We start from the raw sequence: 18,364 nt of genomic DNA, 5'->3' as shown, positions 1-18,364 counted from the left end.
ATTGATTGTATGATAAGCCTAAAAGTAAAAGTATCTTTTTTTAGCTCTTGCTCTGTAGCCCACTGAAGGACTGTGGGCACTCAGTGAGATTGGAAAGAAGACTTCTGATCTCTCATGCAGTTGTTGTTTAGTTGCAAAGTCATGTCCGACTCTTTTGCGACCCCATGGACTGTAGCCTGTCCATGGGATTTCCCAGAAAAGAATACTAGAGTGAGTTGCCATTTCCTTCTCCAGGCAATCTTCCCAACCAAGGGACTGAACCCACGTCTTTTGGATTGGCAGGCAGGTTCTTTACTGCTGAGCCACCAGGAAGCCCAAAGGCTCATGCAGTTAGGCCATGTGTTTTTACTGATAAGTCTTGATAATAAAACAGTATTTTTAAATGTCTTCTTTTATAGGTGTGATAACTAAGGCTATTTATAAGTCCAGTGAAGAAGATAAAAAAGAAGAAGAGGTGAAGAAAACATTAGAGCAGCATGACAGTATTGTGACTCACTACAAAAATATGATTCGAGAGCAAGTATGTACTGATAAATTGTATACAGTCTCTGTTATACCAGAAGTTTAGATACTTTTCTGAGGCTTCCCTGGTGACTCCAATGGTAAAGAATCCACCTGGAACGCAGGAGACCCAGGTTCAGTCATTGGGTTGGGAAGAGCCCCTGGAGAACGGAATGGCTACCCACTCCAATATTCTTGCCTGGAGAATCCCATGGACAGAAGAGTCTAGCAGACTACAGTCCATGGAGTCGCAAAGAGTTGGACATGACTAAGCACTCATACTTTTCTGCTTTAGGGAAGAATTTCTCTTGGCATTTCTAAATGCAAGAGGATATGCAAAGTAAAACTCATCATTAACCTAAATAATTCAAAAGCGTCTGAGTATTCAGCAAACTGAGAGCTTAATATGTGTTTAGCAAGTCTAGTAGTAAAGATAATCAAAGGTGTATCGCAGCTCCTACCTAATTTATCTGGGTAGGAGCTTGGGGAAAACAGAGAAGCTGAGTCCCACTAAAAGAATAACTATGAGTAAGCTTAGCAAAAGGAGAAAGAAGGAAGACACATGTTGCTGATGTGTACACAGAATCTTTGTTGGCTATATAAAGGGAAATTTGAGAGGCAGGGCTGGAGGGAAGGAAGGATATGGTGGTGATGGGTGGAAATTAGGGAGCTGACAATGATGATAGTGACTGCTGGTTTTTGTTTCCTGTGTTGTGGGTGCTCACTTAAGCACATTTAAATACTGTCACATTTAATTTTCACAGCATTTTCACAATATCCCTACAAAGTAGGGGAAGCTATTAGAATGGATAATGATAAGTTGAAACTATAGTTTGAAAATCATCAACTGACATTTTCTCTGCAGGATACCAGTCAAGCCCACACTTGCATAGTATTCAGCACCTTAGCTTCTTTACATTCCTTCAAACTGTGTTTCTTGGTTTTCTTCTCTCATTTAATTCCTCACTGTGGCATATGTACCTTTATTGGAATGGAATCCTAGAAAGTGCTGCAGTATTATCTGTAAAATGAGATTACTGGTGTTAAAGTTCGAGGGTCATGAAGACAGTTTCACGTGAGGCAGGTCCACCGTCCCGTTCCTGCACTGCCCTCCAGCCTCTGCCGACTGCACAGCTGAGGCAGCTGTGGCAAGGAAGAGCTTTAGGGTAGAGCCCTGTGAATGAGAGCTACCTCCACTTTCTTTTCCCCACAATGTATACTGCTGGCAATGAAACTCTAAAAAAGGATAAAAATATACTGAAGGTATATTGAGCATTCAGTCTGAGCTTTTCAGTTTATAAGCAAATTAGTAAATTAGAATCATCTTTGAATGATCCAAATTTGAATCATTACTCTGCTCATGGTTATTAGAATTTTTCATCTATCTTAGTACAAAATCACAGTCATTTCCAGATGGTAAAATGTAATCTTTACAACAGTGGGAAATAAGAACTTGGAAGGCAATATTATAGCCTATACTTGGAGCTGATAAATATGGTTGATTTGGAAGAAGAAAAGAGTGATTTGACACAATTACTATAATGACTCTTCTTTAGAAATGTTAATTTTAAATATTCTCACCAATTAGAACACCATTTGGCAATTAGGCAACAAGCCTCAAGAGCTATAAAATGTTTATATAAACTTTGAATTATATTTGGAACCCAATCCTAAGGAAATTCTCCAAAATTGTGAAAAACAGTTATATTGACTAAGCTGTTTATTGTAATAAAACTATCATTTAGAAAAATGGAGAGCAGCCTTCATGTTGTTTTTGAATATAAATTATATTGTATCTCCTGATTAATATTAGGAAATTATGATTGAATAGTAGGCAAATTAAAGGTTAAAAAATGATGTATGGACTGATTATGATAAGTTTAAAAAACTTGGATTGGAAAAAAATTAGAAGAAAATAAAGATACAGATCACATTCTAACCAGTTAAAGTAGGAGGTGGTAAGAAGTGAAAGCTTTTTCTTAAAATCTAAATGTTCTATGATTGTCTTTTTTTGTTTGTTTTAATTTTAACGTGGACTATTGTTAAAGTCTTTACTGAATTTGTTACAGGATTGCTTCTTGTTTTATGTTTTGGGTTTTCTGGCCAAGAGGCATGTGGGGTCTTAGCTCCCTGACCAGGGGTGGAACCCACACCCCCTGCATTGAAAGGAGAAGTCCTAACCGCTGGACCAGCAGCAAAGTTCCCTGCTTGTCTTTTAGTGTTAAAAGTAATAAAGATGCATACATATGGAAGCTTAAAGAATTTGGTATATACATTTTTTAGTTTGATGGACCATAAAATGAAGTTTTTAAAATTGACACCACCACCCCCCTCCCACCACTGCCCCCAAACCAAAACTCACAGTGAGACTGCAGGTTGTGTCATGTAGTGGGGCCTTGAAATCTTACAGTTCTGCTACCCGTTAACGGCCTTAGTACATATATTGTGTTATTGCTTAATTATTGAATGAGTTTGAAAATGTTGAGTAGTTTAACATCCTCATCCAAAGTAATCTCTAATTTTTAATTTGTTCTTAATGCTCATTAGTATGAATTTAAAACACTTGAATTGTTTTGTTTCACAGGATCTGCAACTGGAGGAATTAAAGCAGCAGATTTCTACATTAAAATGTCAAAATGAACAGCTCCAGACAGCAGTCACACAACAAGTATCTCAGATTCAGCAACACAAGGATCAATATAATCTTCTTAAAGTACAGCTAGGTAAGTGTAGCAGCTGCTGCTACCGCTAAATCACTTCAGTCGTGTCCAACTCTGTGCGACCCCATAGATGGCAGCCCACCAGGCTACCCCGTCCCTGGGATTCTCCAGGCAAGAACACTGGAATGGGTTGCCATTTCCTTCTCCAGTGTATGAAAGTGAAAAGTGAAAGTAAAGTTGCTCAGTCATGTCCGACTCTTAGCGACCCCATGGACTGCAGCCCACCAGGCTCCTCCGTCCATGGGATTTTCCAGGCAAGAGTACTGGAGTAGGGCGCCATTGCCTTCTCCAAAGTGTAGCTGGCCATTCCTATTGTAGTGTCCCCAAGAGATTATTCTTGTGGGCTCATCTTTCTTTAACCTTAATCGCTGTGACAGAAGTGTAAGTCAGAATTTGAAGTCCAATCTCTGCTATCCATTGATTCTCAACCTTAGCTACCTACACATTGAGATCCCTTGAGTTTTTTTTTAATACTGATACTGAGACGCCCACTGAAGTTTCTAATTAAATTAGTTAGGGACTGGGTCCAGGCATCAGTGATTATTACAAGCTCCCCAGGTGATTCTAATGTATAGCCAGTTTTGAATGACTGGTCTAGCCTTTCCTTTTTTTTTTTTTAATCTGCAAAGTGGAGCTGAGATTTAAATGAAGTAATATATATAAAATTCTAGTTTGGTGTCTGGCACATGCTAAGGGCTCAAATGCTTGTAAATAGTCTCATTCTATACTGCTTATGATTGGAATGCTAGCTGCTTAGAAACATAGTTTATTTATATGAAGGTGACCAAAATTTTCAGAAGAAAATAACTTTTACTTCCTCTATTTATGACAATAATTCGTCAGTTCTTTTAGGCTGTGTAGAAAGCTATTCTTTTGTGAAGATTTCTAAAAAGATTTTATTTTCTCTTATATTAAGTGATAGAATTGGAATTGAAGCTACTATAATTCTTAATTTTAGATCACTGAGCCAGTTTAGTCTTAAGACTGTGCTGTTTTTCCTCCCAGAAACCCTGAAAACATCAGTTTGTTATTTTGTCAGTGCACTGTTTTGCAAAGATGAAATGTGCGTACAAAAGTGCCTCCAAAGTAATTATTCAGGAAATTATGTATTTTTTTACACTTGAATTGTCAGCTCAAAAAATGAAAAGTTTCATGTTGACTTCTCAAATTTTATGCCTAATAGGAAAAGACAGTCAGCATCAAGGTCCTTACACTGATGGGGCTCAGATGAATGGCATTCAGCCAGAAGAAATTAGTAGGCTGCGAGAAGAGATAGAAGAATTAAAAAGTAATCGGGAACTTTTACAAAGTCAACTGGCTGAAAAAGACTCTTTGATTGAAAATTTGGTAAGTGAATGTTATAAAATCGAGGTCAAAAATAATTCTCATTATCCTGCTTGTTTCTATTTCTGGATCCCTTAAGCTAAAGTTATCATTTTAAGGTTTTAGAACGTGAGCTCTGGAGTCAGACTGTCTAAAGCATCAGTGCATCCTGGCTAACTGGATTTGAGCAATGTAGTTAACCTCTTTAAACTTGTGTGCTGAGCTATAAAATGGTGGTGGTGGTATCTGTTCCACTGCTGTGAGATTTAAATGAGGTACTCCATATCAAACTCTTTTAATACATGGAAATCACTCAGTAAATACCTGCTTTTATGCTCTTTTCTTTATATTAGCTCAGTTAAGTGCTTAGATTGAATAAATGACTTGGTATGAGTTGATTAGCTATGGAAATTTTGTTGACAAGATGTGCTATGTTGAAATGTTATTTTGGGCATAAAATTTTTAATGTCAGTGTGGAATTTTTTGGTGTGCGTGTACCAGGCATAGCTTATGTGTGTACAGTTTTGTTTTGTTTTTTCCTCACTATTTAAACTGAATTTATTTCACAGTTTATCTCTCTGCTCTTTGTAGAAATCTTCCCAACCATCACCTGGCACAAATGAACAGTCTTCAGCAACAGCAGGAGATTCTGAACAAATTGCAGAGTTAAAACAGGTCACTTTTCAGCTTGATTCAGGCTCTGTTTTGTCTTGTTTTAATTATAATAGCATAACAGCCCTGCATTAATCTAGAACTGCTTTGTCAGGCGTCTTCACTTCTCTATCAAGTGAAAACAGCCATTTGAAAATACAGAAGCCATTTTAATTGTACAGTAATGGTATTTTGCTTTTTATGGTGTATTTATTTTTCAATGGTATACTTTTTAATAGATCTCAGCATCTTACCCAGATTGTTTGTAGATTGTCAGTAAGCAATTAAGGAAACTTTAAATATATTTATAAGCTGCAAATATGAAGATACAAAATCTTGTGCTTAATTTTCTTGGTAACTGCTTGGTTAAATGTATTGGGCATTTAAATCGTTCTATCCAGAAGAATGTTGGTTATTAGAATTGGAAAAGGGAAAAACAGAAAGTAAACTTGTATGTATTTCAGTTAGATGACTCTAGCTAAAAATAAAGCAAAATAACTTTTTCTGCTGTAGTAATATATATTGTCTAGAAAAGCAAATGTGCCTTTTCTTCCTTCTATCCCCCTCTCCTTCCTTCATTTTCTATAAAAGGAATATATGTTTCTTTAAAAAAAAAAGTAATACTAAAAAAAGAAATTAATAGCTTGGCCAACCTAGGACTGACTTCCTTCTCCAGTAGTCAGCTGGTCCTCACCCTCTGACATGCCTGATCAGATGGGAATGCCTGGACAGAGAGTAGCAAAATGTCTTATTTTGGCAATGTCTCTGTACCCTAGAGTGGATTCTACAATGAAACATTTTAAAAAATAATAATATTTGTCAATAATGATTTACAACTCTCCAATAATGTGGCCATAATGTTTTGTTCTTATGAGGAAGAGTTAATATGCTGTTTTGATTTTATGAAATCTAAAACTATATTAAAATGAAATTAAGTTATTAGTATATACTCTTAGTCTATAAATCCCAAGTAAAAATTTACTTTTCATATTTCCCAAAGATATATTTTAAATAACAGTTTTGGGTTTTTTTTATAATATATAGTAAAATAGAGTATAGAAAGAAGACCAAATGGTCCATAATTTTTACATAACTTACTTTGATAACTGAAGAAACAAAACAGTCAGAGAAAAGACATGTATGTTCATGATAGAAAATAGTAAGAGAATAAAACACTTTTTACATGACAGCATCCTCGTATCTCCAGGCACTGCCAGATACTGTGGGGTAAGATTGCCCTTGGTGGAGAGCCACTGTTAGAATTGCTTCATTTTTCCTGGACTTGTTTTGAGGGGAATGAGCAAGAAGTTTGGAAACGTCAACCTTAATACATAAGCTTTCAGTTAATTCCACCACTTTCACTACACTACTACTGCTTTCATCAGCGTTTGGTGGCCCCCGAGTCTAAAACCATCTTATTTTGCCCATTCCAAATAATATACCTCTAGTCTTCAGACAAAAGAAAAGGAGACATTACCTGAGGCATGAGTTAGGACAGGGATTCAGTGCTCTATTTCTAAGCAGACTTTCAGCCAACCCTGCTGGGTTTTTGTTATTGTTGTTGTTTTTACTTATTTGGCTGAATCGGGTCTTAGTTGCAGCGTGTGGACTTCGTTGCTCTGTGGAATGTTGGATCTTAGTTCCTGGGCCAGGGATCAAACCCACGTCCCCTGCATTGCAAGACAGATTCTTAACCACTCTACCACCAGGGAAGTTCCAACCCTACTGTTTTTGACCCCAGTTTTACTCACAGTTCCAAAACATCTGGTGGTACCAGTTCCCAGGCCTTTTGGTAGTTCTGCATTATGAATCAGGCAGCAGCGTGGCTTTCTAAAAGGTCAGCTTCTGTTTCAGCTCGCTCAGGTGTGCCAGTTGGTTACCATTGTCATTTGCTTTTGGAAATTCCACAGTTTAGTGCTATTTTCTCTTCTCTTATTCTCTGTCCCTGTGGGTTTCTCCCTCCTGCCTGTCCTTTCTCAGTCCCTCTCTCCCTCCTTCTTCCTCACCTTCCTCCCTCCCTTCTTCCCACCTTTTCTTCCTTTCCTCCTTCTGTCCTCCCTTTGTGATTTTTTACACTGGATCTTGCAAGGAAGCAGAGGTGAACATGTTTAATGTACACATTTAATTCTCCATCTTGAACCCAAAGTTCAAGAATACTTCTTTCACTTAAATTTTAAAACTTGGAAGTGATGATTTTAGAAGAGCCAAGGAAGAAAATAATTTCTTCCTGTAAATAGACATTTCCTTAATGAAATTAATACTATTTAATGTCACAACCCAACTATTTTTGTCCCTTAGGAACTGGCAACTTTAAAGTCTCAGTTAAACTCACAGTCTGTGGAGATTACCAAACTACAGACCGAAAAACAGGAGCTGTTACAGAAAACTGAAGCATTTGTAAGTTATTGTTTTTTGTTTGTTTGTTCTGAAACGTAGTATATACAAGGTCAGGAGGTTATTTCTCAGCCACTATGGAAAAGAAGCAAATTTGTCAGCACCTTCCATTCAGGTTATTCATTAGCCAGAGTTTCAGATACATAGGCTTCTTGGCCATGCAAACAGTGTATCATAGTCAGACTTGCCAGGTCAGTTTTATCAGTTAGTTATGGTTCATTTTGTTGGCATTTTATTTGTTTATTTGGCTGCCCTAGGTGTTAGTTGCAGTGTGTGGGCGCTAGTTCTCTGACCAGGCATTGAACCCCATTGAACCCCCTCAATGGGAGGGCAGACGCTTAGCCACTGGATCACCAGGGAAGTCCCTGTTGGTCTTTTATATTTCACCCCATCTTTCAGTCTAAGCTGGCAGGTTTTCTGCTGGTATAAAATTATCAAAAACCTTATTGGTGACCCATGCAATTCCCAGGGTTCCAAGCCAACAAGGAGGAAGGTTCTCCTGGATCCCTCCTGGGGAACCACATCTCTATTCCAGCTTCTGCAGAGATGGTTGATTGGGTCCATGTGCTGCATGAGTAATCTCTTCACAGACGGTTGTGCAGCCACACACTTGGTGTTTCACTGGGACATGCTTTGTCGTTGACTGCAGTAGGGATAGGCCGGGAATTTTCTAAATCATCAAGTTCTGACTCCCTTTTGCTTAACAGTTCCTTTTTCAATCCATCTTTATCCTCTCATATTTTACTGTAAGCAGCAAGGAGAAACCAGGTCACACCTTTAATGCTTTGCTTAGAAATTTCCTCAGCTAGAATAGTTCATCACTCACAAGTTCTGCCTTCCACAACACTAGAACATAAGTCAGCCAAGTTCTTTGCCACATTATAACAAGGATCACCTTTTCTCCACTTTCCAATAACATGTTCCTCGTCTCTATTTCTGTGCATGCGTGCTCAGTCACTTGAGTTGTGTCCAGCTCTACGTGACCCCGTGGACTACAGCCTGCCACATGACACTGTCTATGAGATTTTCCAGGAAAGAATACTGGAGTGGGTTGCCATTTCCTCCTCCAGGGGATCTTCCCAACCCGGGGATCTAACCTGGGTCTCCTGTATTGGCAGGTGGATTCTTTACCACTGAGCCATCTGGGAAGCCTCCTCATCTATGTGAGACCTCACCAAAACTTTTAACATCCATACTTCTACCAGCATTCTGTTTATAATGCCATGTGTTTTCTCTGAGACTATAGAACCTTTCTCTACAGCCTGCATCTTTCTTTATGAGCCCTTACTGGTATTGCCTTTAATGTTCATATTTCTATCAACAGTGTCTTCAAGGCAGTTGAGACTTTGTCTAACATGAACCTCAAAATTCTTTTGCCTCTTCCAGTTCCAAAGCCCTTTCCTCATTTTAAGGTATTTGGTATTTGTGAGATCAACACCCCCACTTCCCAGTATTTTGGAAGAAAAAAGATAAGGGAAGGACTGAAAATTTTTGATTTAGGATTACTTCCTATAGCTCTTAAGAAAATACTTGTATTTTCCCAGTTAATGGCATTCAACTCAATTTCCGCACTCATCTGTCTCTCTGTATAGTCTTAACTTATAGGAATTTTATGAGGAAAAGACTGAAAAGTGTTCTCTACATATTAAATGCTATGCCGTAGCTACATTAGAGCTGTGTCGTTGATAACTTGCCTGACCCGGCCTTGAGGCTGCATAAACCAACCTTCCTTATACTCTGATGAGTGCTTATACCACACCCCTCCTGACCCAGCCTCCTGCTCCACTGTAAGGGCAACTTATCTGTTTAGGGAGAGCACGTTATTGAGGGTAAATGCTGAGAGAATTAGATTTTTCTGTTACTGGAAATAAAATTTCAAAATAGCAAGAAAAATCATCATTAGAATTTCATATTGATTATAACTTTAAAGAAACTTTTTTTTTTTTCCCAATTTTTACTTTCAGGCGAAATCAGCTCCTGTACCAGGAGAGAGTGAAACTGTAATAGCTACAAAAACTACTGATGTAGAAGGAAGACTGTCAGCATTATTACAAGAAACTAAAGAGTTAAAGGTTGGTTTGGTGAAACTTTTTATTCATTGTATACTATGTGAAATGAAGTCCAGGGAATTTTATTTTATTTCATTTAATTTCTCAAATTCTTGGATTTATGAAGAAAGTTAGTGGGACATAATCTTACCTCACAATAAGTCCATTCCTATTTTGATGACTAAAGGTGGCACAAATGAATATTTTTAAATGCTGTTTCAAATAATGGTATCAAATATGTAAAATAAGATTGTATATGAGTGTACTTGAAAGTAAAAGCACATGTTTAGTCAAAGTAAAAAAGAGTTAAGTTTTATCAATCTCTAATCACAGTAAGAAACAAGGAGTATAGCTTTGGCTAATACACAAGCCATAAGCTAAAGAACACAGATACCTTAAATCCTGCCAGCCTATTGTGTGACAGAAAAATCAAAACAGATAGGATGAAGTAAAGAATGAGGTAACAGTAATAAAAATAGAAAGGTAGGAATTAAAACATGGCAAGAGGAAGATAATAAGTGATTCTGCCTTTTGGATTGTGGTCAAATTATTTTATATTTAAGCTATGGATTTTACTTGAAGCTATCTTTCTTTCCCATTTAATTGTATATGTGAAGTTGGGATAAAATTTTTTTTTTTTTTTTAATTTGAGTCCTAATTCTGGTGCTAACCAGGTTTCTGTAAGATGTTAATGTCTTTATTTATTCCTCTGATTATCTGAAATAGTAGGATTTTTTGAGGAGTAGGGTAATTAAAACTATTTTTTTGTTGTCGAACTCTGATTTTCACAGCAATCATCTTTGATGTATAGCCTAACATAAATTCTCATGTTACTAGATGACTTTGTGTGTGTGTGTATTTTAAAATCTCTTGTCCCCCCAACACCTAACCCCCAAACTCTTCAGATTGCATGAGTACAGAGGTCTGTCATAGAAAGAATATATTTGTTAAAACCGTAGGAGAGTGAATACTAATTTTTGATTGTGATTTTCACCTTTCTTTTCTTAGAATGAAATTAAAGCTCTGTCTGAGGAAAGAACTGCTATTAAAGAGCAGCTGGATTCATCTAACAGTACCATTGCCATCTTACAAAATGAGAAAAACAAGCTCGAGGTGGACATTACAGATTCTAAAAAAGAACAAGATGATCTCTTGGTGCTCTTGGCCGATCAAGACCAGAAAATATTTTCATTAAAGAATAAACTCAAGGAACTTGGTCATCCAGTAAGATTGCGATATTTCCAAAAATGGTTTATATGTGTTTCTTTATGATGTGTTTTTAAACATTGTCCTGTGTAATGGGAATGTTGGTATGCTTGTATATCAGCACTACTGGCATAGATTTGTAGGTATGTGAATTGACTTAAGACACAGATTAGATGCAGTTTCCAGCTTTTATTAACTCTTCTCTTTTGGAATCTGAGCCTGGAAGGTGACTTGATTTATTTGTTCCTGTGGTAACAGAGACACTCACCATCCGAATGTACCATCCCCATTTGGCTGTGTTGGTTCAGGTTTATGTGTAGAGTTGTAGCCATCTGGCAGCAAGTGAACCTGTGTATCTTGTCTCATATTAAAAATAACAGGAAACCTTGAATATTAAATCAAGGAAATCAGATGGCCCATAATCTACTATAATTACTAGAGTAAAGAATTTATCCTTGGAGTAGATACCATTTTGTGTTGAATGTGATGTGACCAGATCTTCATAATGTTAAATGAGTATTTTCCCTTTAGGTTGAAGAAGAGGATGAACTTGAATCCGGAGACCAAGACGATGAGGATGATGAAGATGAAGATGATGGCAAGGAGCAGGGTCATATCTAGCTTTAAAATCTCTAGGAATGATAGAGACTATATTGTAACTTTGAAGATGGAGTCTTAAGACAGTGCTTTGGTTTGCCTCCACAGAAAATAAAGATTTAGAAACCAAGCGGAAAACATTCACTAATACAACTATTGATGTATTTTTTAAATGATGCCACCCATGTTGATAATCCTGTTACTCTAACTTTATGTAGAATATACATGTTTTATTGAACCGAACTGTCCCAAAATATAATTTGCAAAGAACTACAGATACCAAAAATATACCATTTTTTTCAGGCATGTGGTGGCAGTGCTATTTGCCTTAGTTCATTGGTTGTTTGTGGAGTTCTGTATTTGTCTGCTATTTTTACTTTTCAGAATTTGTGACTTTTAAGTACTAACACATTTGATTTAATGTATGTTGGAATCACTGTTTCTAAATTAAGTATTGGAGTTCCTAGCTAATGATTTCCTTTTGAAGAAATGGATTTACTTAAAGGCAAGATAGCATGGTCTGGGGGTAATACATCATCAGCCCTTCACCCAGTATGACTCCTGATGTGAGCAGGACAAGACAGTTGAGCGTGAGTGCCTTGACACTTGACACGGCGGTGTTCTGTACCTAGTGAAGAAGGCTGCAGACACGCAGTGAAGAGGAGGAGGTTTCTGAGAAACTTTTCCAACAGTGTATTAGCATGTGTTTGGTTTTGATTTTATTTTTAGCTAAACATTAAAACACATTACAAATTAACAGCTCATACAACTCAGATTTAGTATTATTATTTGATTATTATAAAACATATTATGTCCCTAGTTTTAAAAAAGACTCAAACTATGGTTTATATAATTTATTGGCATTTTTGCTGAATAGGTTTAAGTCAGATCATAGATTTTTAAAAAAAGCAATGAAGCAATGTGTCAAAATTTAATGTTTTCGTAATAAAAATAGATATTATGTTCACTTAATTCCTGGTCTTGGTTCCCTTTTTGAGATTTTGAGAGTAGTATTTTGTTCTTTGTAAAGGATGAAGCAGGGAGAAGCGGTGAGAAGCGTCCTTCTCTTACTAAGAGGACTTTGCTATAACTGGGTGATAACAGCAGTCTTATCATTTAAATCTAACAATTGGGATTCCATAAGATTGGAGGGAACTTAATTGGAACAAAAACAGATGAAGTAGGGTTTGGATGTTTGTAAACTGAGCAATGGAGTTCTTTCTTCACAATGATTTTTTACTTAAACTAGCTCCAATACGTTGACCACCTGAGGTGAACAGCCAGCTTATTGGAAAAGACCCTGATGCTGGGAAAGATTGAAGGCAAAAAGAGAAGAGGATGGTTGGATGGCATCACCATTTCAAGGGACATGAACTTGGGTGAACTCTGGGAGATGGTGAGGGACAGGGCAGCCTGGTGTGCTGCACTCCATGGGGCCACAAAGAATCAGACACAGCTTAGTGACTGAACAATGACCACAGGCTTATTTAAAGGCAAGACAGCAAGAGAGTTGGGCATAATATATTTCATCTACCTCCTGGTTTCAGTAATAATTTGAGGAATCCACTAAGGGGCACAGACTTTTAAAGGAAGTATTGAAAAGGGAGATAGATGGTTGTGTGTTACAGAGCGCCCATGAATACGTACCACATCCCGCCCCCTCCCACACTGCCACACCTCTGGAGATGGCATCAGCCATCAGAGGACCATGTGATTATTACCAGACCAGCTCATACTGTGTGATGTTCTTCTAAAGTTGACACCATGTGGTGACCTCTTCAGGCCAATATTATAAGAATAAAGAAAAGTGGGTCAGGAGAAGGAAGAAGACTTCCAAGAATAACAGAATACCAAAGGTCTTCAGAAAGAAATAGCTGCAAAATCAGTGATAGTTTGCCAGAATTCAGTCACTCAGGCTGGCTTGGAGTAGAGAAGATGCAAGAAGCCCTCGAAGCTGCACAGTCCAGCCTGGAGCCCAAAAGGACACCTTCCTAACGTAGCCATAGTTTGGGGGTCTTGTTTGTTTGTTTGTTTTTACCTGAACTGCTTCTGAAGCCTCCTAACTCAGTCTCCATCTCCAATTGGTCGTTGCCTCTCCGGGCCATCCTCAGTATTCACCACAGTAGGCCGTCTAGTCAAGGCTATGGTTTTTCCAGTGGTCATGTATGGATGTGAGAGTTGGACTATAAAGAAAGCTGAGCGCGGAAGAATTGATGCTTTTGAACTGTGGTGTTGGAGAAGACTCTTGAGAGTCCCTTGGACTGCAAGGAGATCCAACCAGTCCATCTTAAAGGAGATCAGCCCTGGGTGTTCATTGGAAGGACTGATGTTGAAGCTGAGACTCCAATACTTTGGCCACCTGATGCGAAGAGCTGACTCATTTGAAAAGACTCTGATGCTGGGAAAGATTGAGGGCAGGAGGAGAAGCGGACGACAGGATGAGATGGTTGGATGGCATCACCGACTCAATGGACGTGGGTTTGGGTGAACTCCGGGAGTTGGTGATGGACAGGGAGGCCTGGTGTGCTGCAATTCATGGGGTCTCAAAGAGTTGGACACAACTGAGCGACTAAACTGAACTGAAGCTTCCTGAAATGAAAACAGGAGCCAGAGACTACAGTTGCCTACTGTTTGGAGTCCTTAGCCAGGAGGATAAGACCCTCAGTGCTCTACCACTCTCTAATTTCGCTTCCTTCAAGAATATTTTAGAACTATGCCAATACATTAGCTATCATGGCACATAACCTTCTTTTTCATCCTTCACTTTGCTTTTGAACATGTTTCCTCTGTCAGCCTTCACATTAAAGGCTATTTCTGGACTTCTCTGGAGGTTCAATGGTTAAGACTCCACACTGCAAATGCAGGGGGTGCAGGTTCAATCCCTGGTCAGGGAACTAAGATCCCACATGCTGTGTGGAACAGCCAAAAAAGAAAGAAAAAGGTGGTGGTGAGGGGGGCGGCTATTCCCATGTATTGGAAACTACAACAGTGGAGCGGTCATAAAGCACAAAACACACTTTTCCTTATTTTAAGTTTTATTCAAGTACAGTTGCATGTCTCTGGCATGTCAGAAAAGAATAATCATCCAAGATTACTACAAGAGGTTAAGTAACAGCTCACATTTTAAATGTGTAAGTTCAGTTCAGTCGCTCAGTCATGTCCGACTCTTTGCGACCCCATGGACTGCAGCACGCCAGGCCTCCCTATCTATCACCAACTTAGTTACTTTGAACTTAGGCTGATAGAAAATCAAACCTGTTCTTGAAAGTTGTGTTGCAGTGAGGTAGAGGCCTCATAATGCTCATCAGAACAAAAAGCTTTACTGTTAGAGCAAAATGCATTCATTCAATGAATATTTACTGAGTTTATAAATGAGACAAAGACCCTTCCCCATTTAACTTCCCCATATATCTGGCAGCGTAAACAACAGTAAACACATACGTAAGTATCAAATGCTTTGTAGCTTCTAGAAAGGAGTTTTTATTTTACTCTGATGGGAAGCTAGAGAAGTGATTAGATCTGGTTTGTATTCATAAATTACTTTCTCCACTATGTTGAGAATTGTCTTTGGGGAAGAGGTTAAGAAAGAAAGCCAGGGGACTAGGTGGGAGGCTATTGGCCTCATCTAAGCAAAAACAGATATAGTTCAGACTACACTGTAGGGGTGGTAGGGTCTAAAATGGTGGAATTGGGGATACATTTTACAGGTAGACCCAAGAAGACTGGTTGGTGAATTGCACGTGTCTGGGGAGTAGAGGAGCAAGATAAGAATAACTCGTGGGGGAAGGTGGGAGGAGCAGGTTTGGTGTGGGATCTAAAGTTGTGTGTTAGGCTTGCTAAATCTGAAACCCAAATAGATATATTTCTGCAAATAGATGTTTGGTAGGCTGTTTGGACCTAATTAGGGCTGGAAAAAAATAGTCTATAGATGGAATTTAAGCCCATCCATCAGAGTAAGTTCTTACAGAGAGTGAGTATAGAAAGAAAACAGCCAAGAGCTAAACCTTTGGATGGCTCAGCCTTGAGTTTGGGGAAGGATCTTAAGATATATTAAATGAACAATGAAATCATCTTATCCAGAGCAAATTTGAGCCTTGGAATTAAGGGAAAAACAGCAAGCTATGACCTTCAAACTGGTTTCTTACTGCAATTCTGAAAAATGAAAAAAGCCTTTTCCAACAGCTTTAATGAAAGACATCATCAATATAGACTAGTTCTTTACTAGTGAACCTAATCAAACTGTTTTCTTTGTTAAGAATCTGCCCTGCTAACCAAATAGAAGATATATATCTAAAGAAAATAATATCCTTTGAAAAGTTTCATTTTAATGCAGGTTACTTTATCAAATTGTCCCTTTTGTGGATTAGTGACTTTCCCTTCCAGGAACTGTAAAATTATTCTTGCAGTTCTATGTCTACAACTCAGAAGCTTTAGGGTTTTCTATAACCTTTCAGAATTAAAATAACTGTTTGCAGAGGGGAAAACATTGAGATATGACGCACAGTATCTTAAATGTGGTTTCCCTTCCTTTGGATTAACTCTTTTTTTGTCTTGACGTAAGTTTTTCCACATTCACTCTAAACAGTTGTGACTAGTCTTAGTTTGAAAAAGTTTTACACAGCAACCTTGCTACAATTATATATTACCTTTGATTTTGCTTATTACAAAAACATGAGACCACTTCGTAATTACATTATCCTACCTATGAGAATGTAAACAGGAGTTCCATTAATTGCTCTGCTAGTCTTTTTTTAGCTCTGGCTTTTAATTCTAGGTTTATTTAAATGTATTGAATCTGGTGGGATATCTATAGAGGTAAAGCTCACCATTTGGTGACTCTTAACAAGCTGTCTCACCTCTATGGTTTCATGTTGCTAATACCCTGAAATAATAATAAATAACAGGGAAAAGGTGAGATGTAAATTAGTTGCTGCAGTGGACATGATGTGGGCTTTCTGATCCTTTTTTCACCCTTGTGTTCTAGATCCAAAATGAGATTGCATAAATAAAGCCTGTGAAACAAAAAGCAGGCAAATGTTACACAACAAAAATGGTTAGCATGTTTAAAAGTAGGATGAGCTGAATAAAAGCCTAAATATTACCTAGGTTTCTGTCCTGCGTTACACATTACCACAAATTTAGTGACTTAACACTATGTCCACAGTCACTCGGTCATGAGTCAGGGCACAGCTTAACTAGATCCTCTGCTTTTGTCCCAAAGCTGCAATCAAGGTGGCAGCAAGGCTGTATTCTCATCTGCAGGCTCAACTAGAGGAGAATCGGTTTCCAAAGTTCATTCAGTTGGTAGAATTCATGTCCTTACAGTCGTAGAACTAGGGCTTCGGTTTCTTGCTGGCAGTTGACTGAAGCCTGTTCTGAGTAACTAGTGGTCACCCATAGTTTCTTGCCTCATAGGCTCCCTCAGCATGCTTGCTGACTTCATCAAGACAGCAAGGGGAAGGTCTAGCCACAGAAGACTGAGTCTTATATAAAATATATCACAGGAGTGGCATCCACAACCTTGCCATAGTCTATTGGCTAGAAGCAAGTCAGATCCTGCCCACTCTTGAGAAGGAATTATACAGAGGCATGAATACTAGGATGTGGAGATCATGGGATGCTGCATGCTTTTATTTTATTGAAACTTAACTCTTCAAAACAAGGTGTTGAGGGTGGGGGGCATGATGAGTGCAGTTGGAAGGAGGCAATAAATTCAATAGCAGGTATCTGTTAACTTCTGAATGTTGAATTTTAAGCCTACTTTTTCCACTCTCCTCTCCCTTTCATCAAGAGGCTCTTTAGTTCTTTGCTTTCTGTCGTAAGGGTGGTGTCATCTGCATATCTGAGGTTACTGATATTTCTCCCAGAAATCTTGATTCCAGCTTGTGCTTCATCCAGTCCGGCATTTTGCATGATGTACTCTGCATATAAGTTAAATAAGCAGGGTGACAGTATACAGCCTTGACGTGCTCCTTTCCCGATTTGGAACCAGTCTGTTGTTCCATGTTCTGTTCTAACTGTTGCTTCTTGACCTGCATACAGATTTTTCAGGAGCCAGGTCAGATGGTCTGGTATTCCCTTCTCTTTAAGAATTTTCCACAGTTTGTTGTGATCTACATAGTCAAAGGCTTTGGTGTAGTCAGTAAAGCATTAGTAGATGTTTTTTCTGGAACTCTTGCTTTTTCAATGATCCAATGGATATTGGCAATTTGATCTCTAGTTCCTCTGCCTTTTCTAAATCCAGCTTGAACATATGGAAGTTCACGGTTCATGTACTGTTGAAGCCTGGCTTGGAGAATTTTGAGCATCACTTTGCTAGCATGTGGAAGTGAAAGTTGCTCAGTGTCCAACTCTTTGTGACCCCCTGGACTTTACAGTCCATGAAATTTTCCAGGCCAGAATATTGGAGTGGGTAGCCTTTCCCTTCTCCAGGGGATCTTCCCAACCCAGGGATCGAACCCAGGTCTCCCGCATTGCTGGCGAATTCTTTACCAGCTGAGCCACGTGGGGGTGAGATGAGTACAACTGTGCGATAGTTTGAACATTCTTTGGCATTGCCTTTCTTTGGGATTGGAATGAAAACTGACCTCTTCCAGTCCTGTGGCCTTAAAACTTAACATTCAGAAAATTAAGATCACGGTATCCGGTCCCATCACTTCATGGAAAATAGATGGGGAAACAATGGAAACAGTGAAAGACTATTTTCTTGGGCTCCAAAATTGCTGCAGATGGTGAAATTAAAAGACACTTTCTCCTTGAAAGAAAAGCTATGACCAACCTAGACAGCGTGTTAAAAAGCAGAGACCTTGCTGACAAAGATCCATCTAGTCAAAGCTATGGTTTTTCCACTGGTCATGTATGAATGTGAGAGTTGGACTATGAAGAAAGCTGAGCACCGAAGAATTGATGCTTTTGAACTGTGAT

At 38.5% G+C, this 18,364-nt stretch overlaps 1 protein-coding gene across 2 annotated transcripts in view; it reads left to right on the top strand.

The window, feature by feature from the left end:
- The window catches only part of USO1 (USO1 vesicle transport factor), an 80,216-nt gene extending 67,804 nt beyond the window's left edge, over positions 1–12,412 (top strand). For both annotated transcript variants that reach the window (XM_086405354.1, XM_086405353.1), the window contains 8 exons: positions 399–520; positions 3,086–3,224; positions 4,405–4,568; positions 5,136–5,219; positions 7,494–7,592; positions 9,554–9,661; positions 10,646–10,861; positions 11,375–12,412. In XM_086405354.1, the coding sequence (XP_086261480.1) occupies positions 399–520; positions 3,086–3,224; positions 4,405–4,568; positions 5,136–5,219; positions 7,494–7,592; positions 9,554–9,661; positions 10,646–10,861; positions 11,375–11,464 (1,022 nt within the window). In that variant the 3' untranslated portion in view covers positions 11,465–12,412. The remainder of the gene's footprint in view (positions 1–398; positions 521–3,085; positions 3,225–4,404; positions 4,569–5,135; positions 5,220–7,493; positions 7,593–9,553; positions 9,662–10,645; positions 10,862–11,374) is intronic.
- Positions 12,413–18,364: the final 5,952 nt, after the last annotated feature.

Source organism: Bos grunniens, chromosome 6, assembly GCF_055505025.1.
Source record: "Bos grunniens cultivar Pamir isolate PY7600 chromosome 6, Bosgru_T2T1.0, whole genome shotgun sequence".
Classification (NCBI taxonomy): domain Eukaryota; kingdom Metazoa; phylum Chordata; class Mammalia; order Artiodactyla; family Bovidae; genus Bos; species Bos grunniens.
The sequence above is the reverse complement of the archived record's forward strand: the minus strand, read 5'-3'. Positions and strand labels throughout refer to the sequence as shown.